Genomic DNA, 27,827 nt, shown 5'->3' with positions numbered 1-27,827 from the left:
ATGCGAGAGTAGAGCACCGGAGCTGCTGGAGAAATCGAGAATGGAGATGTGAAATTGAAGAACAAATCTGAAAGTGAAGCAAGAAGTTGGAACTAGGACTATGGTCGTCTGTGCAAGAAATCGTCGTCTCATCGGTTTATTCGGATGGAGTGGGGGTCACAAATTCTGAATGTTTTTACATTCAACTCCAACATCTTTTCCATTTTAGACATTACAACATTTAAAAAATTTCATAACATTTAATAAAATATCATTTTTTTTCTTCCTCACATTTAATTTTAAGGTTTTTTATTGACGAGAATATGATGAAAAATTATTTGTCATGGTAATCATTTATTTTTGGGAATTTTTTAAATTTAGAAAAGAGTAAATTATGTTATTAGTCCCTGTAGTTTGTGGAAATTTTCTCTTTTCATCCTTATGATTCTGAAATTACGATTTTTATCTCCATGGTTTATAATTTATTACTTTTTTTGTCCTTATGATTTAAACTTTATTGTTTTTTCTTCCTCGTGGTTTATAATTCATTTTTATTATAGTCCTTCATACATTTAGCCTTAGGGATGCACATAGAAACGAATTGCAAGCCATAGGGACGAACTGAAATATTGAAACCACAGAGATGACATTTGCAACTTTTAACAAACCACAGGGATGAAAATGTAATTTACCCTTTTTAGAGAATTTCATGGACATGCTCTAAAAACCTATTAACTAATTAAAATACTCATATGATCAAATACAAAGTTGGAAGTTAGCAAGAATTCACACCTGAACTGTGCCTTTGGAAACTCAATCAGGCACAATATCCTTCAGCAAAATTGCCAGGACCTATTTTTCCACCATAACAGAAAAGAGATAGTTATAGTTCATATTACAAGTGTGAATATATAATAACTACAGTCTACAGCTCAAGCAATAAATAAATACTAATCAAGCATTATTCACATGTGAATATACATATATGCACATAATCAGCAACAGACGCTTCTTCACAACAACTTGAATACACGAAAATATTTGTATGGAGGCTTTTAGCGTCTGATTTAGATGATTTTGAGCATCAAAACGAATAGGGCTAGATTTCATATTTCACATACGTATCATGATCGCTTATCGTTATATAGGTTCTGCATTGTTGAATCTTTCTTTAGCCTCTAATTTCAGCAGTAGTGATAAGGGGTTCAACAAGACGGTCATGATTTGCATTATAATTTGCGGGCACCAGCGCTGGGTCCTGGTAAGCTGCACGAAGTTGCTCAAGAAAACGAGGCATTGCAGGATGATGTTGATCTTCTCGATCTTTCTTTAGTAATGTCTACAAACACGAAAAGGGACATCGGGAAAAAGAATTTAGTAGTAAGAAACTCATGGAAGTGAAGGTCATGATCCAAGAATCCTACCTTCAATATCTATCCAGTTATCAATATATAACGAAAGCATACTGATTAATGTTCTGTCTTTTGCAATGATGATACATGTTTTTACCTTCCTTTTCAACCACGTTGTGGCGGTAAATTTTTACCTTCGTTTTGAATCACTTTTAATCTCACCCCCACCCCGTGAATTGCGCTTCTCACGGGGATTGATCCGGTGCATCTCATTAGTGTTAATCTTCAATTAGGATTGATCCAAGGATGGAGATCCCTTCTTACCCTTCTCACCGTAACTCTCATTCTCACTAGAATCCACCCATATATATAAGCGTTTATTTTACAAACCCAACCATTAGTACAAATCAATCTCAACCTTTAATCTAGTCTAATGAATATCTTGATTATTTCCTAATATAAAACGTTGATCATAATAAATGAACTCTGATAATATTCCATATATCCAAATCATAATAAATAAACTCTCATCATTTCTGTAAATATCTCAATTAATTGGTTTTTATGGTTTGTACTAATAAGGTGGTTTGCAAATTATCCGCCCTCTCTCTCTCTCTCTCTCTCTCTCTCTCTCTATATATATATATATATATATAGGGTAAGGTTTAGGGGAAACCCTCAAAAAATGAAAAACTAAAAAACACCCTGGTAACTGATCGAGACAGTATGCACATGTGCATACAAGTACTTTATAAGCAGTTTGTCTGGTATGCACATGTGCATAAAAAACAAGAAGCAACTTCAATTACTTGTACGCACATGTGCATACTTTCCAGATGAATGGTTACCAATGTGTTCCTCAGTAGTTTTTTTTTTTGGGTTTCCCCCTAAACTTCCCCCTCTCTATATATACACACTGTGTGGTCATTATCGTATTCTAGTGGTAGGTAAGTACTTTGTGGTTTTCCTTTCTGTGTTTAATTGATTCCTTCATAGCAATACAAGAAAACAGCAGCCAAGCAACAAAAAGCTAAGGAGCCTTAGTGCACCAGGATTACCTCTATTTGAACCAAGATTGGTATTTATGGTCTATCAATCTACACATAAATGGGAAGAATGATACATCACTTATAATATATTAACCAACATACCTCGGTTGAATAGGCCATAAAAATAGGTAGAAAGCGCTTTCGGCAATATTCATTGAAGAGAAGTGTGAGAACCGGAAGAGGGATAGTTACGGTGGTTGCATAAGGAAGCTTCTTCAGAGTAAAAATTCCAAATGCTATGAATTGCATCAGGACAAGAGAGAAAATAGTAGTATCATGTACAGTTGGCCAGAATTTCCCACCAGATTCATACTTGGGCGCATATACATTTAGAAGCTGCAGGTAAATGTAGCACCTTATCAAAGTGAATCAAGTTTGCTCTGTAGATTATATCTACCATTGTTATCTAGAGCACAATATTAACAGCTTGCTTATCATCTTTGCAGCGGACCCAAATATATGCAATAAGTTTTTAGTAGTAGTTACCATAAATGACCCATATCTTTCCACATATAATCCAATTTCTACATGTTGTCAAAAGGAGAAATTTACAAGTTGGTAATATGAAAGACAGTCACCAGGCTGATTCCTTCCTTAAATGAACTATTACAGTGCCTTTCTTATTAGTTAGAACATTATGAACCCATTGACATCTTAAAAAATTTAAAGCTTAAAGGTGAAATATAATAAAAGGCTACCCTCAAGATATGACAATTGACTGAACTAAATAGTTGCATAAGGTAATATTTGTATATTTGACATCATTTTCCCTATAAATGGTAATGTGTCTAACTACTTGCTTATTGAACATCCGGCTGTTCAGTAGTCAAAAGTACTTTCTTTAACCTCGAGAGAAATGGCTTTTGCAGGTTAATCTGTGAGAATACGTGGAACCCCCAAATCACTCTCCAAAAGAGCCCTTGAGGAGAAAGGGGAGGTTCCCAACATATATAGAGAAAAAATCGTTCAAGTCTAGCCAATAAGGGACTCCAACACGCCCCCTCCAACAATGGCTGGATGGACACAAATTGTCCCAGAGTGTCAAGAAGGGGCTAGGGTGTCGGGTCCCTAGAGTGAGAGACGTGGCTCTGATACCATGTGTAATATGTGAACTCCCAAATCACTCTCCAAAAGAGCCCTTGAGGAGAAAGGGGAGGTTCCAACATATATTATAGGGTCATGATAAAATGACCTAATCATTGTGCTTACATTTGCCCTTTTCCCTTGAAAAAGAATGCCGTGATGAAAAAGGCTTCATCTACCACAGGGAGATGGAAGGGCATAATGTAACAGCCTCTTTTGCACCGGACCAGATCTAGAACCGTTCTCAACAGTTTGTGTAGCCATAAATCCTATTGTATTCATTGGAATCTAAAAAAGCAAATCACTGCCGACTAATATTATCCTATTCACTGTCTAGAGGAATAAAATCTCAGAAATTCAAACAGACTTCATTCAATTTATGGAAGCAGTGTTAAATTTGTGAAAAACTATGACTTAAAAACTTAAACTAACCTGGTTACGGTAAATGATGTATGCAAGAGAAAAGTAACCCAAGAGAAAGGGAATGATCAAAGGAGCCAGGAAAAAGTATGTAAATCCCAAGAGTCCAAAGAAAAGAATCTTTGGAATGTCCTGATGATAAGGAAAAGACGGAACTTTGACGTCATCATCTGAATTCCTGGCAAAAGGTTTACATAATAGGCTTCCAATGAAAGGGACCACACGGAAGAGTTCCGATGAAGTGCTGGTCCATCCTAGTGTGACGACATAAGCAATGAAAAATGATGCCTGCAAAAGATATCAAGCAAGTGACAACAGAGAAAATACAGAGTATCTTGGAATGACTACAATTCCAACCAAAGATAACGACGGATTTAAACCCAATCATTCAATCAACGAATAACCATCTGCTGCTGAGATGCATCAAGTACTGGATATCTTCGTTGGAAACAGCATCAAACTCTATGACTTCAAGAAAGTTCCCTTTAATATTTGCATTTGTTTTATAGAAGGTTCTAAATGGTGTAAGGCGTGGCTGCAATGTCAAGCCTCAAGCCTTGTGAGCCACGACGTTTTCAAGGTATGGTGACAAAATGTACAAACCATAGATCTGGGGTAGGATGTACACATACCTTACCTTTACCCCAAGAGGTAGAGGCTATTTCTGTGAAGACCCCCGGTAAGGTGACAAGTGTGTATATACATAATATATGTACATATATGTTTCTACTATTAGTCAATGAGATTGACATTGAACAATTTAAATATGTATAAAACTTGAAGTAACACAATTTTTTAAAAACAAGAAAGAAAGAGCCTCGGTAGAGCCAAGGCGCTCCATGACGGCACCTCGCCTTAAACACCCACTATGGGGGTTAATAGGACGTGGGAGGCACACCTTTTAGAACATTGGTTTTATATGGTGTTGAGGCCTCAAAGTAAGCTTTTGCTGGGACTTTTATGCTTTTCTCTCAGTTCTCTTAGCAGTAACGTAGTAGACTTCTCCCTCAAATTGTAATATGAGCTATGAAAATAATCATGGTTATGTTACACCAAAGAATGTAATATGATATGTTGTTTGGCCCGCTTCTCACTTCAATTAGTGGCAGGTATATTTAAGAATTTATGCATATGGGAAATTGTTTTACCTGAGAAGGGACATAGACAGCAAGCTTTGAAGGAATATCCTTGACCTCGAGAAAGATGAATAGTAGTCTGAAAGCCGAGGCAGATAGAACATTGGCGAAAAAAACATTCCACACTGTAAACCAAATTACTTTGTGACAAGCACTCCTTTCAATCTCGCTAATAGAAATATATCCTTGCGCAGAGGATATAATTTTCATGATGGGAGGAACTATCTTCAGTGACAACTGAAGAATGAGATTTGGAAGGTATCCTGTAATTACTTGACTTACAATAGACCTGCAACATTACAAAAGATTTTCAAGGTGATGCAGTGTACAGTATATTCCATGTGGTGACACAATTCATCTTTTATCAACATGTGATGAGCTTAAATCTACATAGGTCATAACCATAGACATTTGTTTTTCAATTTACTTAATTATTTGTATTTAGGGGTGTTATATTGAATGTCACATATCGCCCTAAAGAAATATTTTTTGACTTCTGCATATCTTAGCTAGCGTTTGGTATGCGTACCGGACCACAGCGGACCACACTGCACAAGTTGTTTGTCTAGTGTTTTGCACGACTAGGACCGGGCTGGACAGGTTGCTCCTAAATGTTATTTAATGATTTTATATGGTGGTTCCTGATGGTAGTGAAAGAGGTGGCCAGCGGTGGTGGTGGTAGTGGAGGTAGAGGCGGTGGTGGCCGGTAACCGACGGTGGTTGAGGATGACGTGGAGATGGTAGATGGTGGTGGTGGCCGATACTGGTGGATATGGAGGTGGAGGTGGAGGTGGAGGTGGAGGTGGAGGTGGAGGTGAAAGTGGAGGAGGTATAGGGGGTGGTGGTGACCATTGAATCAAATATCATATGAGGATTATATAAAATAAGGGTAGATTAGTAGCTTTTTAGTTTTGTTCCATCCTTGTTCCACCTACTTTGTCGGAACAAAAAAAAAGGCTTTTTTGTCCCATCCAGTCCCACCATGTCCCAGTCCCATGTCACACCAAACTTGGAATATTGAGTTTTTGTCCTGTCCCACGTTGTGGTAAACGTGGAACAATGAGTTTTGTTTGTCTTGTACTGTCCAGTCCCATGTACCAAACGCAGCCTTAATTAACAGCAAAAGGATTGCATTAACATATCTATTGCGGTGGTACAAGGGAAATGAACTATGTTGCAACTACCCTGCTTTATGCAATTTACATTGCCAGGAAGTGTTTTCACATATCCACAGTTATTTTTGGAAATACGAGTTCACATTAGCCACACTAAAAACTAACAATAAAAATGGCTTATCAGCTTTCATGTTGCATACAGTTTTCAAAACAAGTTTGAGTTTTAAAGAAACTGCTTACATGGTTAGGATGCCTTTCAGAAAGGGAAAGTAAGTTTCCAACTGAGCAAGATTTGTAAGTCCTTGCACAATAAATACTGGAATAAGGAACAGAACTGTAACAAGCATACACGAGCCAATGACCGTCAGTTTAGAAATCCATCTTCCCATGAATGTTGTAGAAAAGAACGGCCAATAGACATCTTGTGGCTCAGGTGCTTGCTCAGTTAGCCACTGGGTGGGATTGTTTGCTTGTAGCATGTGAAGAGCGATTGCAGCACCGTAACGGGACTTAAAAGACACAAAGGCAGCTCGGACTTCCTTTCTTATCAATAAAAGAAAGAGAAACAGAAAATTATTAAGAACGGAAAATAGAGATACCATGTAATATAAACAAAACTAAGCTGCATCACTCATGAAAAAGTCAAACTAAGGTATTGATCATAGTGCCAGCACTTACGAATGGTAAAAGTTTCTGCAATAAATTGCAAAAGTATCCGGCACATGAAGGATTGTTTGCTAGAAAAGCTAAAGCTAGGATAAAACAGAAAATTGATCCCTTTATTTCCTTTTCTATTTGTTCTTCTTTCTGAGCTGAAAAATGAGAAAGGGGGATCCGGACCAACAACCTCCATGGAATTACCACCTATGAAGCAGAAGCAGGTCTGTGCGTCGGACACTATCCAAGCTAAAACATGCTTCAGGGCATTTTGTTCCTTCTATTAGTAAATTGGAGACAACTACGAGGTTGCACATAGTAGCAATATAGTTTTCTACTAAATTTATATACTTGGAGGCAAGTGGTAGAATTACTCCTTTGGATAGAAAGTCGCAGGTTTAGAGTCATGAAATAGCATATTTGTAATTAAGAGGGAAGTGTGTAGAAAGACTCCCTCCCCAACCCTTACTGAGCCAAGTAGCCTTGGTGCCACAGCCCATAGATAAACCCTTTTTATTTATGTGATTGACTTGTAGCTTGCTTTCAAATGTTTGTTCGTTTGTTCAGGGGACTTTTTTTGAACAAGTAGTTATAACACAGAGCACGACTTCAAAAGTTCAAAACACATGATTACTAAAATTAGGGTAAACAATGCAGAAATAAGCAGTTAACCTCACTTGGCCTCACACTTCAGCCAAAGTACATTATTTACTACATGACCGTCCATAGAAATATCCTCCAAAGAAAATTATCTTAAATCTATTTTGTAAAATGATGCAATATGAAGCTGTGCATTCCCTGCAAATTGGTGTGTAATCTTTGTGTTTCCTATGAAACTTCATATATTTTTTTAAAGAAGGCAACTAGAAAGAAAAAAAGAACCACAAACATCCATGTCAACAATGTGTGTGCGCGCCCGCATGTATGCAATACAGCATCCTAAAAACGAGAGAGCAGTACCTCTCTTGAGTCGTCCGTTCTTACATTCGCCTCCTGGTCATCTAACTTCTTTTCATGGTGATTTATAAGATTGACTTCATGTTCCAAAAAACCATCACGTATGAACTGGGGCTTAGTTGGCACCTTTCTGAAATTGATAATCATTCTGTAGAGATCCTTTGCAGCATTCTGGACAAAGTTATTAAAAAGACAATAAATCCTACTAGCAATTTGTTATCGTACAGAATTTGGTAGATATCACTCTGAAATTGAGGCTGAAGAGAGATTACTTGACAATGTACAAGTTGTAGAGGATCCAAAGCTACAAGGAATCATGCACCTGAGGCGAATTTCTTGACAACAGATTTACTAAATTCAATTTTAAGCCATGACAGAAGAGGAGGGTTTGACAGGCATGCTAACATCACAGTCAACTGAACAGTTGAATATGCCTACTTGTGGCCTGTGGGTATAATTTCAAATTTTAAGACCACCTAATTACTTAAGGGAAAAGGCTCCTCTTATTACATCTTTCGTATGAAAAATCTATCAGGTACAAACTGTAGGATATTGACTTCCTAAACTTATTGACATATTTCAGGAAATCATATGAACTCAAATAGGCTACTGGGCAGCTGGCTACAAACTCAAAATAAATCAGTGCAATTTTGACATTATTGTTTCTGGATTGGATGTATAGTATCACCATCTATGCCATTGAAGGCCAATTATGCCAAATAGCACAATGGTGCAAGGTAGAAGGAGCCATGTGTACCAAGTTTACACATGAAAAGCCTTTTAGATCAAGAAATGTCAAGGATTGTACAGGTAATGGGTGGATTGTTCAGACATATCTCTCGTATTTATATTATAGAAAGAAACATGTGGCTCCAATCCAAATAGTGCATTGGGGGATAAACACCAAATAGTGATGTGCTCATCCAACGACACAATGCTCACAGGATAAGCTTGTCATGCGAAGATACTAAAAATAATTGTGTACTATTACAAGCAAATCAGATCTTCTAGAATTTTGATGACCTTTCAAATCCCAAGTGAGGTGCAGAAAGACAATTCTTTGAACGTGGAAAATAATGGACAAAGGGTAAAAAATATGAGCATAGCTACTTACAGTGAGAGTCCAAATTTTGCTCTTTCGGTGAACCACCACATTAGATAGATACGTGACAGGATGATATTCAGTGAAAAAGTTTTCAACACTGTTGCCAATACTGCTCCCTGACGGAACAGGTATGTTGCTAACTAAGATGGTGAATTGATGAGGTTGAAGTTCAGATGCACAGAAATAAGCAATCCTCTTTGAAGATATATATTTGTATTCCTGAGGGATGAAAGGTAAGATCATTAATCTCAATCAAGCATCTGATTTACAGGATGCAGAAATTTGCACACATCACAAAGTGCCCAAAAAAGTCTAGACAACCAACTCCTACGTGTTGGGAAGATAAATCCTCTACATAATAAAATGGCAACTCTTGATTTTGTTTAGCCAAAAAAGACATCAAAATCTTGGTGTCCACATGCATGAGATTAAGTGGTTTTAAAGTATAATTTCTCCATAATTTTTGCTGATGAAAAGAAAACAAAATCAAAAGGTTGAACCGTCAATCACACAGTTAGGGAACAAAAAATAATTTGGGTAAGAATCCTAGAGAATAGCAACCTTTTCTACAAACCTAATCTAGAATAATACCTAACTGACTAAGCTTAATTATTTACTTTACGAGTTTACGTAATACACTTAATAATAAACTAATCTCCTAAAGTTGATTTGTGTATGGCTTGTATAGGAGATCTTCGAAGAATGGTTTCGGCAAACCTTTTGTAAGAATGTGAGCAATTTGTTGCTTGATGGGATCACACATCATGCACGCACAACCATTGTCAATCTTTTTCTTTATAAATGTCGATCAACTTCTACGTGTTTAGGATGGTCATGGTATACCAGATTGTGTGCAATAATCATAGCTGGCTTGTTATCATAGTATAGCTTCATCGGTGTTGTATGAGGCATTTTCAATTCCCTTAGGACTCTAGGTAGCCAAATACCCTCACATAACCCATGGGACATAGCTCGGAACTCGAACTCGGAGCTACTTATGGCGACTACAGACTACTTCTTGTTGTGCCATGTCACCCGGTTACCCCATACGTACATGTAGTAGCCGGTAGTTGGTTGTCCATCACATGTCAAACCAACCTAATCAGCATTAGTAAATACCTCGATGGATCCACTGTTTACCACAAATGTGATGTCCAGCCATTTTGTAAGAAAGATGAATCAACTTTCACCAATCTTTGATAGCTTTCCTTGTCTTCTGATCTTCACTATCATCCTGAGCTCCTAGTTTATGTTTTAGTTCCATGGGATTCTCTGTCCGTCGACATCCCAACATACTTGTCTCTTCTAGTAAATCAAGGGTGCGTTTACACTATCAAATAAAGACACCATTATGATTATGTGCAACTTCTATACCTAAGAAATACTTTAGGGATCCTACGGTTGAAATTCAGTGTTGAGGTAGAGCTTCAGCCAATCAATCTACTTATAGTCATCGCTGGTGATAATCATGTCGTCAACATAGACGATAAGTAGTGCCAAATGCCTATGGAACGTCTTGTCATCGGTTTTACCCTTGTTGGTAGTTGGTACCCTTAGATGACTGCTTTTGAGAACCAAATAAACCATGTTCTAGATGACTGATTCAACCCATACAGTGCAGCTTTTAATTTGCATACTTTGCCTTGTAGAACTTCCATGTAAATGTCTTCGCTCAAGTCTCCGTTGAGACAAACTTTCTTCACAGTAAATATAGAAACAAGGCAGATAATTTTCTGCAAACAAACAGTACTACCCTTTTACTTGCAAAGCTTTGACTGGGACCATCAGTCTATCAGACAACATCGGAGGACTGCTGGTGGCAGAGTCTACCATAAAATATCATGACGGACTTGGAAAGATTAGGGAAGAGGATGGACATAAGACTAGGAGAGTCTGGACTAATTTGACAACTGAAACAACTAATATACACAAGGAGGATCTAACTGTTTCCTAGAGAATACCACCTGTTTCTACAAACCTAATCTGGAATAATATTCTAACTGCCTAACCTTAATTATTTATTTTATATAATACAATTGATAATAATAAATAATTTCCTAGTACAAGCTAACATGCATTTAAAAGGCAGCCCACATTGCACCAAGCCATAGTTCATAAATTCTAGATGCATAAAAATAAGTAAGAGGAATAGTTACCGTATACAGAAGATAACACGCAATAATGGTGAGAACATATACAGCACCTAAATGTATCCATAAACTGCAAGAAGATTCCAACTCAGATGTCAGATTTCTTCTCACCCTTCACAGTATACCACAGGTAAACACACACATCTGATGTGCATGATATGATATCAAGTCACCACATATTAAATCTGACAAGTGGAAAAGTATCATGTACCACTCAATCTTTTGAGCATAATCAGAAATCATCTGCTATTTCCACACTCACAATACAAGTTGATGACATAACAAGGGGGGATGTCCAATAGAACACTAGGCAAGTTTTAATTGAGCCGTTATTAACAGTAATTCTGTCCCAATCCTCCCTAGAACCCAAATGACCTAACTGTCTGAAAAGCAGAATTACATCTACTGATATCAGAAATGGTTGCATCCTTAAAGTTACTTTTACATCACCTGACATCTTCCAGTTGGGGAGAGAGAAAATGTTACCTGTTTGAGCCATTGTTTACGTTTGAAATGCTAAATAGTTCCAATGAATTGTTTGTTATGTTTGCAAAGTCGATATCTTGCAGCTGATTTCCCGAGCAATTCACAGGAATTAGAATAAAGATTCCAATAAATCCAGCAACAGTGAATATTTTAAAGCTGCAAATAAGAAGCACATCGTGCAATAAACATGAACCTCAAACAGTAGGAAAAGCAGAAATCAGAACTTTCATATGTAATTGGGTTTGAAAAAGCAAAAGCACGCACATATTGCTAGTGCATTAATCTGCCTCTTTGAGGATTGATGCCAACATTATTGATTATTTTGAGAAATTCATTTGTTGGGACGCTATTTATATGCCTCTCAGGCAACAAACAGAAGTTTAAGCCCCCAGGTTGTGTTTACTACTAGATAATAAGAGCACAATTGATGAAAAATGTAGTTGACGTGCAATGCAACAAGCTACATATGAAAATTGATCTGGTGCTTATGACAAGGGTATAGGTTCATGTTTTTCTTTGACTAATGATAAGCTGGACTGTTTACCCTTGTCAACATGAAGATCGGAGTGTGAACCATGGTAATATCATGAGTAGGCAATGCTTACGCAAAATGAAATGCAGTCTGTAAGACGTAATCACCTGAAGATGATTATTCGCATAAATACCACAGCATCAAGTCCTGAATATGACAGAAGTTGCTCTTCTGAAGGCTGCCATGCACTTTTCAACCAGCCAGCAGTAGGTAACAGCCTATATAATTTGAAGCGACTTGGTCGCTGGGTTTTCCCCTCAGCAAGCAATCGAGGAGCATATACTTTATAATTGCCAGGTTGTTTCCTCAAGACCGAATACAAGACGAAGAAGATTATACAAAGTGCAAAATTGATTCCAACAGACGTTAGAAGACCAGAGACAATCATTTGGTAATCCCAAACCTTAGCCGAAGAAACTCACAAATTAGTGAGAACCAACAGCAGAGCTGCATAGAGATTAGGAGTGTAAATAAGGGTGCTCAAATTACAAATTAGTACTGCACAAACATTTGAAGTAACTATAAAAGCTAATAAGATTCATAAGCAAAGTCATCACCTACTGTTATGAAGGGGTAATCTAGTATTTGTTCAAGAAAACCAGTAAGTAATTTTTCTGTTGGCAGTTAGTTTTTCTGTTTTTGGGCGATGGCATGCATCTCTACAAATAGATATATTGTACAAATTTTTAGTTTCTTCAGAAATTCTAAATTACTCGATCCTTCCTTTTCCTTTGACCACAACCATATAAAGAGCATTTCTTGAGTTTTCACATCAGATCCTTATTCTGCTTTCATAGTAACAAATAAACACATAAATCTAAATCTAAATCTAAAATTTTAAAGGAATAGAAACAAATCAACAACGGTAAGTTGGTAACGCACTAGATTTTGGTCACCATGAAACTCAAACATAGCGTTGACTAACTGCTTATTACAGAATCATAGCAAAAGTAATTCAAGAGCTTTAACAGCCCTAACATACAATTACAAATCGATCTTGTGTGCGTTTTAAACTCAATAGATTCCATGATGCACAATTTCACAAACAAACAACAAACTAATAATCAATCATTAAAAATTCAATCGAGCAAAACACGGACCAGTATATTGTTTGATTGACAGGCCTAATCGTCTTCACAGAAGTACCATGATTTAGTGAGAAATCGTACCTAGCCTCTCGTCCAGACCTAGCGGCGCTTTTCAGTTGCATCATAAACAAAATAATTACATACGAATATAGTATGTATTGAATATGCCTTTTGAACGTTGACTAGTTGTCTGGCTTTGGCCGATTGGTGGTGGTGCCGGAATTGAGTATGATCGGCGGTCAAAACCAGGTCGGAAGGTGGAAATCTAACAAAAGCGGGTAGGTATGGTAACGTGTTGACTTCCTTTCTTCCCTGCAGATCCTGCTCAGGTATGGGTGTCGATGCCTTGAAAATTTTAGAAACCAATTGGCTCCAAAAACCTCCGGGTATTTTGGAACAAGTAGCCAATGGCCCCTCTGTATGATTTGGCCGTAAGTTTTTCCAAAAACCACGTAATTGGAAGTTATTTCTATTTATCTAGGAATGTTAGAAACATTTATTATAAGAAAATCGATTTAAATAGTTATGTCCGATTACCAAACATTTATCCGAGTAAGCATTTATCAAGTCACATTATTTTATTGGATGAATATAATAAGAACCGAGAATCTTACCCGGTAAGAATGAGATAAGAACCAAGAATCTTATCCAGCAAGTGAGTGTGACGACTTTTATCATGGTTAGCGCTTACCTGATAAATTATTCAATACAATGTCGATTTAGTAGACTAAAATCTTACCCAGTAAATAAGTGATAGTGCTTAATTCTACTAGTAAGCGCTTACTGGGTAAGTTTTTAGTAATCGGACTCTTAATCTTGCCAACTGAATTTATTAATTTAATCATGTTTTCAATCAAATTCTTATTTTAGTTAGAGTTTATATAAATATTTTATGTATTTATATAAAGCTTATATATAAATCTAAAAAAAACTTTATGCAAAATTGGATAATTTGCATAAAAAAAATTAATCTGAAAATAAACTTTACACAAATATTTTTAGTTAAAATGAGAATTCGAATTTAAAAATGGCTAAAAAGTGAATTTAATTGAAAAGATGACTATTTTGATCAATTTTCTTTATTATACTCTCTCTTACCTGTGATGAAATGTCCATATATATAGTATAATTTATTTTAAAATAAGTATCCATTTTCAAAAAAATTTAAATGGATAATCAAAAGTCAAAATCTTATAAAAAGGTAAAAAAAAAGTACGGTCCTCTTCGATAGATTTCCTATTTTATAGAATCCAACATTGATTATAATATTTAAAATATTTTATTCATTTGTTAATATATTATTTTTTTCTCTAGATATTTATTTTCAATCAAAGTTTCTTATTAATGAAACCATATTAAAAATATTTTTTAGGTGTTCTCGGTGTTTGAAGGATAAAACTCTAGTTTGAAGATGGTTTAAGAGAAGGGAAATTGACTCAAATAGTCATTTTCATTCATTTAAACTGGTCTTTTGGTCATTCTTCTCCGAGATTTACCCAAATGTCACTATATCCGTAATATTGTGTACCTGGCTAAAAGACAGGAAAAAAAATATCAGATTCAATCCAGGTACGCATAGTCATGGGAATGGGGCGGGAACCTCATTCCCAATCCACGTCCCCAATTACTCGTCTCTTTTCCCGTCCCCGTCCCCATCCCCAATAGGGAACGGAGAAACGGAGAATTTTTTTCCCATTTAGTAAGTTATTTCAAATCAAATATGTGAGAGACCACATATGTTTAAATCTGAAATATTTTCAATAAATCTAAAACGAAATGAATTTAAATTTAATATAAAAAATCACAACATCATACAATAATTAGTAACCTGAAACAAAAAGAAAATTCAATTTAATCCAAAATAACTTAAAGTCACACGTACCAAAAGATATTGAGTAATATAAAACCATATCGAGTAATTGTATTTTGACTTGACATCCAAAATATTACATATTAACATTCAAGAAATAACAATTTTAGATTCTAAACCTAGTTAGAAAATAAGAAACTAATGAATTACCGATTTAATTGAAATAAACAATATAAATATATACATAATTAATTAATATATATATATATATATATATATATATATATATATATAACAGATACAGGGCAGGTGGATAGCACGATATTCGTCCCTGTCCCCATCCCCAGTTTGAGACAAACGGGATCCCTGTCCTCGTCCCCATCTCCAGTTTGAGACAAATGGTATTCATGTCCCCGTCCCCATCTCCGGTTTGAGACAAATTGGATCTCTGTCCTCGTCCCCATTCCCGATTGGGGACAAACACGATCCATGTGTCCCTGTCCCCATCCCCTATTTAAGAAAAAGGGTTCCCCATCCCCGATCGGGTTTCCCATGGGTCGAGGTCCACTCCCATGCGTAGGTACGTACGTCTCATAGTCATTATTCTCTCAGGTTTACCTAAATGTCAATACGTCTGCAATATTGCAGACTTGGCTAAAAGACATAAAAGAAAATCATCATATTCAACCTAGGTATGCAGTTGTGACAGCTAGGTCCGCAATTACGAAGGTCAGGTCCGCTGCCACTTGCATACGTAGTAACATTTGGATAAAAATTGTGGATTGCGGACATAGTGACATTTAGGTAAACCCATGAGAGAAATGGCTAGGAAACCAATTTGAATAGGTGGAAATACAAGGGTGGTGCCTGATTGGTTTGAGTTTGGGCTCCAAAGGTCAAATGTGCCTCGAGGTCCAAGTTTAGATCCAATGAGGAATAAAAACCCTCCCTTGTGGCCACGGAGATTCAAATGCGGTGGTGACTTCGCACCTTCAAAGCAGGTGGTCGCCCCGGGATTAATTGACTCACATAGCGAATTAGATATCCAAATTAAAAAAAAAAAAAAAAGGTGGATTGAATATTTATGTCAATTTCCAGTCAGAATTTGTTGAAAAAACTTCAATAAAGAAATATCAGTTCCACAAAGTTAACATTATTTTCGTAACTGCAAGTAAATTTTAAAACTGAAGTATTATGCAAGGGCCGTGCGAGCACATGCCCCCACTACCACAAATTACGACGTAGGCTCGACCACTTGGGTCGACCATAGGCAAACGCCTTTCCCAAGTGCAACGGAAGTTGCCAACATAGACCATAGACCTTCTTGATTGCTCATTGACCCCATCCAGGTAAGCATAGTTTTCAATGACCCCTCTTCTTTTTAATATAAGCCCCACTCATTTTCATTTTCATTTTCTTTCTCTGTCGATGTGGGATTTCCCTCTCCTTTTCACCCTGCCCTTTCTAAGCACAAATAAAGTGTAGTAGTTTCATATGAGAATAAAATAAAATGTCCATTTAGTAAAAAAGAATGAAATATCTAATTTTCTTAATTAAATTCACTTTTTATTTTGTTGGTCATTTTTAGAACCGAAGTCTTAATGTCAGATTAAAATAAAGGAAAAAAAATACACAAATTTACGTATGAATATCCATTTAGGTAAAGAAATTGTGTAAACAAAATTTTCAATATAACAATAGGTTTTACGTAAATGCATAAGACATTTGCATAAACTCTGGTAAAGAATACCTATTATAATATGGATTTATGTGGTTTTGAGCAAGTAATAATGTTTTTTTTTCTCTAAAATATAGATTTGAATATATCATAAAAATTAAAAATAATATATAAAACTTCTCATATTTTTTTTGTGTGTAATTTCTTTAATTCAGTTGTTATTTTATAATTCAATTTAAGTTTAATGACAAATTAATTTGTTTTAGTTTAAAAGATAATAACTAAGCATTCTGTTAGAACTCAATAATTATTCTAATTATATTTTAGATATATTTAAAATGAGAATTTTATCTTGTATTTGATTATATTTATCTACAGTTAGTTACACGAATTCAAGTATGGAGCTTAATAAGTTGTATTTATGCATAATTACTTGTAATCTTAAAATTGTAAGTAAGATGCATCAATAAACAGTACTTTGTGTATAAAAAATGGTTTTTAAGAATTTTTGTCAAATACTTTATAATACAGTATAGATAAAGTCATTTAAAAAGTTATAATAGTTAATTTTTAAGCTCAAATCGACACTTAAATCCAAGTCATGTTAACGATGCTTATTAGTATTGAAATCTCATTCACATATATAGTTGCCATATAATCCAAATTTTGTATTCAAATTCACAAATTGTTTTCAAAAGAATTCAGACATATTATGGAACTGATTAATAGGTGGTCATAAAATAAATACAAAACTATAATATTCACACATCTTCTTGGATTTACGTGCAAACGACACCAAGTGATGCATTTATTTATAAAAGACAAACAAATTATCATATGATTATTTCATCCCGAGTGTGATTCTTAACTCAAAAGATGAAAGCGACTTCAATATGTAGCTTGCTAAGTCATTAAAGCAGGGGAAAATCTACATTACATTATAATCAACTTTGTGGACAGTCTTATTTGAAATCACTTGGAGATTAACAAATGTTAAATGTGATTTAATGAATTAGCCCGGCAACTTTTTGTGCAAGCTAGAAAGTCGGATTCCCACCTCTTACAATGGAAAGATTGAACGGGATTCAAATTCAAGCCAAATTTTATATCATTAAGCTATTATCAAACAGTCATATATAACCGATTGGGTATGTTGTGAGTTTCATTAAGCTCGTTAAGTTGCTAACAATTAAGGGTGTCAAAAATAATCGAAACAAAACAACTCATTGGAACCGAGTGAGAATGGGTTAAACGGATTCGGTTAAACCGAACAGGGACCCGGGCTTATTTGATTCTTATTCGGGCCGATTAGGAGAGCGAGTCAACACCGGTATTCGGAGTACCCGCGGATACTATAGCACGATCCACCTCCCGAGAATGTAACTGACGTTTAACAAAATCATCTCTTCATCAAGATCCTCCTCAAAAGACTCTTCATCGCTGTAAGTTTATCGATCTACACTTCCAATTACTGCTGTTATTGCAACTGAATTGATGCAACTAATTAAGATCCATTGCTTCTTTATTAATTGATCGGATCACGAATTAGGGTTTTACAAATTTGATGGAATTTTCTGACTGTTCAGATGTAAGAAGAAATTATTTGCTTCAGTTATGTGGATTTATGTTTTCAGTAATTGTTAGTGACTGGTTTATTGGATTACTTTTCCTTAGATTCGTTTAAGCGATTCGTTCAGTTCGATTGGATGATTTTGCTTTTTGGTAATTATCGGTTTATTTATGAACAATAGTTTTGGATTTGAAGCAGGTTGTGATTGAGGGGTATTTTGTTGAAGAGAGGCAGAGATGAGTGAGGTATTCGAAGGTTACGAGCGACAATATTGTGAGCTGTCTACGAACTTGTCCAGAAAATGTAGCGCAGCTGCTTCTCTTGTCGATGAAGGTATTTGGATATTTGGAACTCACGTTTACTGTCTTGTAACTTTGTTTCATCTGTTTGTGTTTATTCTTCATCGCCTTTTGCTTTATCAGTTCAATTATTTTTCATTATGGTTGTGTTTTCTCCGAGTATTTCGATCAGCATCTGTCCTTTTTATTTTGTTTCATTTGCCGTTTATAGTATCTTGTGCAAGTAGCATCAATGTTGGAAGTTTGGAAGTGTTCTCAGACTCTACACTTCGTTGTTGTTTTCCCAAATGCTGGATCAAAGTTGACTTCTGAATGTAGTGTCCTATTTTTGCACCAGAAGTGGTGTTGCTCGTAATCAAGACAAAATCGTCAATAAGTTTCGTTGTCATGCTCAGTGCAATAAAAAGATCGACCATAGAAACAGCCTCAAGAATTTATATCTTGGAGATCCAGAAACTACGCATTTCATGCTTAATTAGTCTTACCTCTACATGTCTTCCTTCGTTATACCCCTTTCATCCCATGGCAATTGCAACAATTTCAATTTGTAGGAAGTCCTACACCAAGTGCAACCTTACTTTGTTTGACAAACCTTTAGCTACAGTTACCATATTCCCCTTAGTCACCTTGTGAGAGTATTTGTGATTTACAATTTGGTCCCCAAGATTTACTTCAATTTGTAAACAAATAGTTAAGCTAACACCTTTTTCTCCCATTCTGCCTAGTTTTGCTGTGGCCTAATCTGCTGCGGTTGCCTTATTCTGCCTGATAATTTGTTCTGCGTGCAGCCATAATAAGCATGATCAAATAGCCAAATTTCTTTTACATATTCGTTTTGTACCACCCTGTTTATGTTGCAGTGTGGTTATATATTGGATGTTTTCACGTGTAGAATATAGTACGTTGTATCAAATAATCAACATCATATCAATACGTCAACATATTTGTACAAATTTTAAAAGATTAACCATGATTTTGTTACAAATATAATAATTACAATAAAGTTCCACTTAACATCTGATTAGAAGGTGTAGCTGCTAGAAGTTCCCTCGGCCATTTATTGTTTTTGAGATTGCCTCTCCAGGGTATACGGTATACCATATATTATACATTTGACTAATGATCAAACATTTCCACTTTATGCATGTAGCGTTAATGAATGCACTTTTAAAGGGATTAGGGGAGTATTTTACTCACTGTTTTTGTGTGTAGCCTCCTTCATGAGGTCCTATATGCCGTTAACCAAGTGTTTTGGTGAGGGCATTCTGAGTTTGGGTGTATATATGTTATTTCATTGGTCACTTGTTTCCATTTGTTAAGAAATGGACTGCTGGAATTTGTTATACAACTTATACTGAAAAGTGAAAACCAATCATTTGCTTATGATGTCATGATATGTAGAGCAAAAAAGCAAGGAGATTGAGGAACTACAATCCGGAATAGATGATGGTGACGTGCTGGTAACGTGTAGCTCTTTAGTATTTGTTTTCTGCATTTGGAAAATTGTGCATAATTTTGCATTTGGAAAATTGTGCATAATTTTGCATTTGAAAAATTGTTCATAGTTCTGCATTTGGAAAATTGTGCCAGATAAGAAAAATGGATCTTGAGGCAAGAAGTTTGCAGCCAGGTGTGAAGGCAATGCTGCTTGCCAAGCTTCGTGAATACAAATCTGATTTGACGAAGTTGAAAAGGGAGGTTAAAAAACTTGCTTCAGCTAAATCCAATCAAACTGCACATGAAGAGTTGCTAGAGTCTGGAATGGCCAATGCCCATATGGTAAATTTGCATTCTTGCTACTTTCTTCCCACAACCATCTTCCTCCGCGATTGGATTAAACCTATAAAACTATTTCTAAGCCAATATGCATGAAGTCCAAGGGACAAAATAACTCATGTAGTTTAGATTAGTAAGCTCTATTTTACATTAAACCTTTAAAATATATCGAGTGGAAGAAGATGTTGCAACTGATGGATAATGGCACAGGCTGCTGCAGATCAACGAGATAGACTGGCAATGTCAACTGAGAGACTAAATCAATCTAGTGAGAGAATCAAGGAGAGCAGGAGAGCTGTGTTTGAAACAGAAGAGCTTGGTGTCTCGATCCTTCAAGATTTACATCAACAACGAGAAACTCTCCTAAATTCCCATACAAAGGTATTTTATAAGCGGCTGCAAATTTTGTGGCACTAGAAGAGCATAATCCTATATTCTCCTTAGGGGTAGGTTCATATGAGAATCGCAAATATTTTGAGAACCTGGAAACCAATTATTCATGCTTTATTCCTGATGAAAAATTATTCATAATGGAATATAAGATGATTATTCAAGGTTATTTATCATGAATAATACATGACATTATTGGTTTCTGAGATATCAAATAATAAGATTTAGTATGCTATCTTAATAGTTCATTTATAGTCGCTTTTCTTAGCCGTTGATTTTATATAACCAAGATTTGGGAAGTACCACTTTTAGCAACTTCCGAAATCTACTTCTACGGATTTAATATTCATAAAGTACCAACTTAGCAAATTGCTAAAGTGCTACTTGCGAAATGTTGACATGACAAGTACCACTTAAGCAAGTGGGTAAGTAGCACTTTAACAAGTGCGTAAGTGGCACTTCCACGTGAGCATTTTGCAAATAGCACTTTAGCAACTTGCAAAATTGATATTTTATAAATATTATATTAAAAAAGGTGGATATCGTAAGTTGCTAAAGTGCTACTTGCGAAATCTTGACTATTTCAGTCGATTGATTAGAAAAGTGGCTATAAAACGAAGAGGGGAGGCACTGATGACTATTTTGGACGATTTTCCTATCTTTATTGTTATTGAGGAAAGTGTTTTGACAGCTCCATGGTGTAGACGATGCGATTGACAAGAGTAAGAAAGTGTTGACGGCCATGTCGAGAAGGATGTCGAAGAACAAGTGGATCCTTGGGTCTGTGATTGGAGCCCTTGTGCTTGCAATCATCTTTATCTTGTATTTTAAGCTCTCTCATTAGCAGCAAAGGCACCCATTGGATGTTGTACATATGATGTTGTTATCATCAACCTCATGCTTTTCTGCAATTTAGACATCATCTCTTGTTTCAAGCTTTGTTGTAAAATTAACCTAAAACTTTGAATTCTTGTTCTTACCCTTCATTAGTGTGCATTAATTGTTAATTTGTTGTAAAAATGATAATGCCTTTTCACAAATAAAAATATAGAATTAATATCCGGTTCAAACAAGAAGATTAAATATCGTGAGAAAGTAAGAAGAAGATGTTAAGTGAAGATTCATATTTGAATCATTGAAAAAATCGGAGTTTTTTTAATTTGAAAATGCAAATGTGGACCACTGACCGCGTTTTCAAATTTATTTTTCCATAGTTCATATATGAGTACATTCTTACGTTTTCATGATATTTAGGAGCTGTTTACCTAAACACTTACCCGATAAGCGTTTAACAATAAAATTCAACGCTATTGCTTACTTACCGGGTAAGATTTTAGTCTATCAAAACGACATTGTGTGTAACAACTTACCTGGTAAGCGTTAACCGTGGTAAGAGTTGTCGGCATCACTTACTGGATAAGACTTTCGGTTATTGCTTTCACTCTTACCGGGTAAGATTCTTAGTCATTGTTATATTTATTCAGTAAGGTAATATGACTTGGTAAGCGTTTACCCGAGTAAACATTTGGTAAATGACGTCTTGAATATTTACCTTTTACATTCTTTTAATTAATATATTATAGCTTATTAGCTAGTTTGACGAAAATACCCTTGAAAAACCGTCTGCATAAAAAAATCTGTACCAATAGAATCTCTCACAGATTCAGTAAACCAACTCAGTTTCGTTTCTCCGGTGGTCTTTCAGTCGTTCACGTTGTGGACGGTCGCCACCAACTTCTCCTCTACCTTCCCCCTTGTATAAAACACCACAAGTTTCATTTCATACGCCGAAAGCAAGAAGCTCTATGATGGAATCCCTCTCCTCCGTATCTACCTCAATCGTCTTACCTCCCGGAACTCCCCTTCGCCACCGCCATCACCACCACCGCCGGAGAATCTATCTCCGATCTTCCTCCTTTTCCATCTCATGCTTTCATCCTGATCACCGCCATCGTTCTCGTTCTATCTCCTCCGTAACGTTTTCAAACCCTATACTAAAACCTCCTGGAAGCAGAGTCGATGTTATGATCTGTAAATTGAACGCCGTTGGAAAAGGAGGAGTAGGAGGAAGTAAAGGAGAAGATGAAGAGGAAGAAGACGAGGAGGTGGAAAGGGCGCTACGGTTGGATGGGACCATTCCTGGTTCTTCTAACGAGTTCGTTGAACAAGTTTCATCACGTGCTTACGATATGCGTCGTCATCTTCAACAAACATTCGATAGCAGCAGTTACGATGGTATGATTTATCTCCTCCTCAGCTCCAATATGGTTGTTTTGATCATTAGTTTTCTGAATTATAATTTAGAATCTTCCTTGTGAGGGCTATACAATTACTATTTGTTCAAATCATTCATATTTGCTTGTTTTCGTTAATCTGTCAAGTAATTGTAAATCACTCTTCCACAGATTGATCTTAGGCCAAACACTAAGATCTTGAAATTGAACATTAATGGATTTGAGTGTTGTTCTATGTAATTTTATTTAGTCTATGTTTGCGTAATTTCATGATTTTGCTTTAGAATTTGGAGGTACAGCGAGTTTTGCCGGATTATTGAATTGATGGATTGGAATATGATAGAACAAATAAGTCGAATGGTCTTTTAAGGAGCCCTTTCGATTTATGGAATTTTTATGTATAGCTGAATGTGAGTAGGAGGAGCTGAAACTCCACTCTGCAATTCTATCGTGTCTTCAGCAGTTGCTAAGTAACACCTTTGATTGCGTTCATTCTGCAATGCAACCTTTGTTTCTCCATTTGTCTTTGATGACTTGAGGTACAGAAAAGGTTTGCCTACATCTTACCTTTTAGATATTGGAGGTACAGCAAGTGAAATCCGCTCATATTAAGAAGTGTGGGGAAAACCAATAGAATTTGCAGTTTCCTCATATCCATAGAATTTGCAATTCTAACTTTATCATGTTAGGTAGGATGTTCTACTGACTTCAGATAATGCCCAAGTTATTTGGACAACCATCGTTTGTTTGGATGAGTGCTTTGTTGGTTGAAACCTGAAAGATTACATCCCTGCTGGTAACCTAATTGGGCTTATCACTTGAAACAAGGGCATTCAACACTAGTTGAAAGTTTCCCTTGTCCCTGCTTTCAAGTCAACCCATATCAGAATCAAGTTGCTTGATTAATGGGCTGACTATGCTGGCCTGAGAAACTGAACGGTTATATTAGCTTTACTGGGAGTATGAATTTGGTGGGGACAAATTCAATGAGCCAAGAACAGGTTCGATAGAAGGGTGTTGCTTCGAGGGTTAGAGATCTCTAACAGATTCCCCAAAATTTCTCCAAAATGAAGAACCAAAAGTCAAAATCTCCAAAAAAATAATAATTCATCTCCAAGAGATTCCCCATTTTGGAGAATTCAACATTGGTTAAATATTAAAATATTATTTCTCTCTCTAAATATTTATTTTTAAAGTTTCCTATTGGTGCTCTCACTTGGTAATCATTTTTTGGGTTGATCTCCATATTTGGAGAAAAAACCTTTCTCTCTTCTACTTTCTCCATTTTGGAGATAGTTCTGGGGAAGCTTTTGGAGCAAAATATTGACTCAAAATCCCCATTTTCTCCATTTTGGAGAAGCTGTTGGAGATGCTCTTAATGACTCTAGGAAGCCAAAGCTTGTATAAGATAATCAGTAATGACGCTGCTGTTCACTTCCAATATTTAGACTTAACAAACAACAAATCCAAAAAAATTAACTTCCTCATAAAGATAACTCTGACGAAGTGATCCAGATTTGGTAGAACTTCAGGAAGACATTAGATATCCCTATGAGGCGTTGCACGTTTAACTAGAATGCTCCACTCTTGCCTTTTCTTGCATCTTCCTCGATAACAGGTAGTTGCTCTGCTAAAGCACCTTCTCTCGTGAATAAAAAGTAAGAATCTCATATAGGGTGGATGAGCTCATTTGGATTAGACTGATTTAGCAACCAACAAGGGATCTTGAAGCGCTAAGTGCCCACACATCGGCTTAGAATTGTCCAAGTCTGTAATAGCTGGTTACGGAGCTAAGAACTTGAGGACAGAAAGGAAGAGATAAACAAGATGTTTTTTGGTGAAGTTATAGCTCTATAAAGCCAACTTTCAGGGAGTAATTACTAGGGCCTGACCACCATTATGATGAGAACAACTATTTGCTAAACTCACTTAACAATAATGAAGGTTGATTTAGTATTAGAGATTATATTATATATGCTGGCTGTATAATTTTTCTCACACACAGTCACACAGATACGTTGAGCCTGTCTGCATAATGCATGGTCACTTTTCTTTACCGTCTCCAGAGTTTCTTTTGGATTTCAATGTCTTTTCAACTGTCTTCGAGGGCTCACTCATTATTACAATCTATTGATCCAGTATTGGAGGCCAACCCATGGAGAGAAGATTCGAAAGCTGTTTATGTATTAACTCGCAGGGAAAACCAGCTGTGCACAATGAAAACCCGAATGAACCGCAGGTTTGACTTCTGATATATTGTTAAATTGGAATACATGCAATAGTTGGTATGTATTACATTACATACACACTCTTAAGGTATACATGTGAGTTCTAAAGAGGGGGATAAATGAAAAGATAAACAATAAAGATGTCTGCAAGTGCTCTTTAGCAAGAGAAAGAAAAAAGAGTTTCAGAGATATGGGTTTGTTTTCTTCCTCTTTTATCTTCACAAGAAGAAATATGCCAATTTATCATAGTTTCAAGAACTATAAATTCTATATTCCCGATATTGCTTGCTTCTTTTATCTACTAAAGGCAAACTTGTACGTTGGCATTTGTCCTTTCTTTTGTGCGAGTATACAGACAAGAAACAAATAAATGCAAACTCCCTCTCAAAAATAGGGAGAAGAATTTTTGTATTCGACATCTCTTATTTTCTTCCATAATTCGCACTCCTTGCTTACAACTCCAAACTCAAACATGGAGTCATCAACAGTGAAGTTGAAAGGGAACTTGGGATGTTGTTTTCCAAAGGACGTAAGTTAAGAAATCAAACAAAGAAACCAGCGGCCACTAAATTCCAGATGCTTGTCGAGGATGTGAGGGATGGAGTGCTTGTAAGTTCTCTTTTATTTGGCTCCTTTTACTTTCAATTGGTGATATTTTAAACTTGCTATTATTTGTCTTATATTTTTCAAATGAAAGCTCAAGAGTTGGAGATTAACACCAACTATAACTAATATTCTTAAAAGGTATTTGAAGACGAGAGTGAAGCAGCAAAATACTGTGACCTGCTGCAAGGAGGAGGTCAAGGTTGTGAAGGGGTTGCAGAGATTGAAGCTTCATCAGTAAGAAACATCATAAACCTCAAATCTGCTTTCTTAAATTTTAGTAAACTCTTTGTTCTAAATAAGAGGTTCGGTTTGAGTTGGTGGTTGTAGGATGCAAAATGAAGATTTGGTCAGATTAGAAACAGACACTACTAAAATGTTTAAGTGTCCTAATAAATGACTTCATAGGACTTAAGTTTATTGGACCAAACCAAAAAGCTTCCTATCTAAAAGTGTTAATAATAGGTTTATAGAACACTTTTAGGCGTTTCAGCAAGTTACTTAAGACACTTCTAAAATAAGTGTCTTGTTAGCTATTTTATAAGACACTATTTGAAAAAATGTCCTATAAACACAAGTGTCTAATAAAAGATGGGTTTATAGGACACTTCTCACAAATGTCCTATAAAATAGCGAAAATAAAGTGTCCTGAAAAAACTTGTTAGAATGCCCAAAAGCGTCTTATAAACCTATTATAACACTTATAGACAGGACACTTTATAGTTTGAAGTTCTGTGAAATACTCATGTGCGTCACCACGTCTTCTATCTTGTATATAAATAAATGAATAAAATATTTATTTATTTGCTATTAAGACACTTGAACATTTTAGGCGTCCTACGAAACCAATTTTGTTGTAGTGAGAATAGAATGGTGACAATGTTTGAAAACTTGGACCGTCCTTCCAGATGATAAGTTATCAGATGAACATATCACCGACATTGACTAGTAACATCAAAATTATACAATAATAGTAAAGAACACAAGTATATTGAATATCCATGTTGCAATGATTTGGGTTTATGGATCGATTACCGGGATTTAAAGATTCCAAATAGAGGCTGGGGTTTGTTAATGAAATGAAATGAAATGAAATGGTGCAGGTATTTGATCTATGCCAGAAGATGAGGGCGCTTGCTGTTTTGTTTCGGAGAGGAAGAACACCTCCTCTGCCAGAAAGTCTAAAGCTTAACTTAAGTGCTCGGAAACGCTCCCTTGAAGACCAAGACGATTGATACAAACTCAAGCTACTTGCCATATGGTACATATAACACTATATGTATATGTATATAGACTGTATGTATATAGCCAATTTACTGTTATTAAAAACCACAATCATTTAGAAACAAATCTTCTGCCATATATATATATATAGATTATATACACACATCAATGTTGCTGCAGTTGTGTTAATTTGGATGTTTTTGAAACAAGATATGAAGGATGAAAGTTATTTGAACAAATACAAGTGTGTATCAACTCACTGGTCTTCACTTGTGGTGCAAAACACAGAAAGATGGTGTTTGTCAGAATAAACCCAAAAGGTCCCATACCTTTTACTAGTTTGCTTGCAACAACTGAGAACTTTGAGTTATCCTATAAATGCTTCACTTTTTTTTTTTGTGAATAATTCCATTATCCCAATCCATATATGGTGTTGGTATTAGTTGGGGGTTATTTGATTCGTTTTTATTAGGTGTTTTTATGGGTAAATATGTTTATATTAATAAAGTTTTTTGTGTGATGTATAATAAATTGTTGTTCGTTGTTGTGTTGAATAAACAATTTGAATGTCAGAATTAACCATTTTAACCTTTAATTTATTGACTGAGATAACAATTTGATAAAAATGATGAAAGAGGGGATGGGTAAACTATGAATAAATTGATGAATAGATGGCTTAATCCAAAGGACTCTACTTTTTTTCTATGATGAATCTTTTAGATCGATCTTATTACATCAACCATTATATGTCATATCAAGAACAATAAATAGATGAAATGAAATCATGTGTTAATCAAGTGAAACCAAAAAATAAAAAGAAAATCCAAGTTTATAAAACCTTAAATACGCATCAAGGGGGTGAGGGAGAATCGATAGATTGTAATCGATTTAAAATCCAAATCCCTT

General features: G+C 35.8%; 3 protein-coding genes and 1 non-coding gene across 5 annotated transcripts; 2 read left to right on the top strand and 2 right to left on the bottom strand.

Annotated features, from left to right (window-relative positions):
* Positions 1-798: 798 nt before the first annotated feature.
* Positions 799-13,458, bottom strand: LOC112522885 (CSC1-like protein At1g69450). The gene is made up of 11 exons (XM_025132210.1): positions 13,191-13,458; positions 12,129-12,468; positions 11,490-11,645; positions 11,010-11,073; positions 8,863-9,072; positions 7,752-7,919; positions 6,375-6,673; positions 5,032-5,308; positions 3,896-4,171; positions 2,483-2,716; positions 799-1,318 (listed from the first exon to the last, which is right to left on the bottom strand). Exons 2-11 carry the CDS (start codon positions 12,407-12,409, stop codon positions 1,151-1,153), a joined length of 2,133 nt encoding a protein of 710 aa, XP_024987978.1. The 5' UTR covers positions 12,410-12,468; positions 13,191-13,458; the 3' UTR covers positions 799-1,150.
* Positions 13,459-16,116: 2,658 nt separating this feature from the next.
* LOC112523999 lies at positions 16,117-16,276 on the bottom strand. The gene has a single exon (XR_003070327.1). It is a non-coding gene; the product is annotated as a U1 spliceosomal RNA (small nuclear RNA).
* Positions 16,277-17,952: 1,676 nt separating this feature from the next.
* On the top strand, positions 17,953-21,652 carry LOC112522638 (vesicle transport v-SNARE 12-like). 2 transcript variants are annotated; one of them, XM_025131893.1, is made up of 6 exons: positions 17,953-18,039; positions 18,366-18,500; positions 19,868-19,926; positions 20,057-20,245; positions 20,453-20,623; positions 21,324-21,652. In XM_025131893.1, the coding sequence occupies exons 2-6, from the start codon at positions 18,404-18,406 to the stop codon at positions 21,474-21,476; spliced, it is 669 nt and encodes a 222-aa protein (XP_024987661.1). In that variant the 5' UTR covers positions 17,953-18,039; positions 18,366-18,403; the 3' UTR covers positions 21,477-21,652. The 2 variants fall into 2 exon arrangements, with proteins under 2 accessions (XP_024987661.1, XP_024987662.1); XM_025131894.1 differs by lacking the exon at positions 17,953-18,039 and adding an exon at positions 18,168-18,185.
* A 655-nt stretch (positions 21,653-22,307) lies between these two features.
* LOC112523451 lies at positions 22,308-27,082 on the top strand. Its single transcript, XM_025133067.1, has 5 exons — positions 22,308-22,867; positions 25,006-25,105; positions 25,583-25,703; positions 25,839-25,934; positions 26,801-27,082. The coding sequence occupies exons 1-5, from the start codon at positions 22,438-22,440 to the stop codon at positions 26,930-26,932; spliced, it is 879 nt and encodes a 292-aa protein (XP_024988835.1). The 5' UTR covers positions 22,308-22,437; the 3' UTR covers positions 26,933-27,082.
* Positions 27,083-27,827: the final 745 nt, after the last annotated feature.

The sequence above is a fragment of the Cynara cardunculus genome (genome assembly GCF_001531365.2).
Source record: "Cynara cardunculus var. scolymus isolate 2C chromosome LG 12, CcrdV1, whole genome shotgun sequence".
Classification (NCBI taxonomy): Eukaryota; Viridiplantae; Streptophyta; class Magnoliopsida; order Asterales; family Asteraceae; genus Cynara; species Cynara cardunculus.
The sequence above is the reverse complement of the archived record's forward strand: the minus strand, read 5'-3'. Positions and strand labels throughout refer to the sequence as shown.

Coding starts and splice junctions, on each gene's coding strand:
- LOC112522885 (XM_025132210.1), bottom strand. CDS start 12,409: ATGATTGTCTCTGGTCTTCTAACGTCTGTTGGAATCAATTTTGCACTT. Junction 11,074..11,489: donor GTAAACAATGGCTCAAACAG/GTAACATTTTCT, acceptor ATCTTCTTGCAG/TTTATGGATACATTTAGGTG. Junction 4,172..5,031: donor CTGTCTATGTCCCTTCTCAG/GTAAAACAATTT, acceptor TATCTTTTGCAG/GCATCATTTTTCATTGCTTA.
- LOC112522638 (XM_025131893.1), top strand. CDS start 18,404: ATGAGTGAGGTATTCGAAGGTTACGAGCGACAATATTGTGAGCTGTCT. Junction 19,927..20,056: donor TAGATGATGGTGACGTGCTG/GTAACGTGTAGC, acceptor AAATTGTGCCAG/ATAAGAAAAATGGATCTTGA. Junction 20,246..20,452: donor GAATGGCCAATGCCCATATG/GTAAATTTGCAT, acceptor ATAATGGCACAG/GCTGCTGCAGATCAACGAGA.
- LOC112523451 (XM_025133067.1), top strand. CDS start 22,438: ATGATGGAATCCCTCTCCTCCGTATCTACCTCAATCGTCTTACCTCCC. Junction 25,704..25,838: donor ATGTGAGGGATGGAGTGCTT/GTAAGTTCTCTT, acceptor TATTCTTAAAAG/GTATTTGAAGACGAGAGTGA. Junction 25,935..26,800: donor CAGAGATTGAAGCTTCATCA/GTAAGAAACATC, acceptor GAAATGGTGCAG/GTATTTGATCTATGCCAGAA.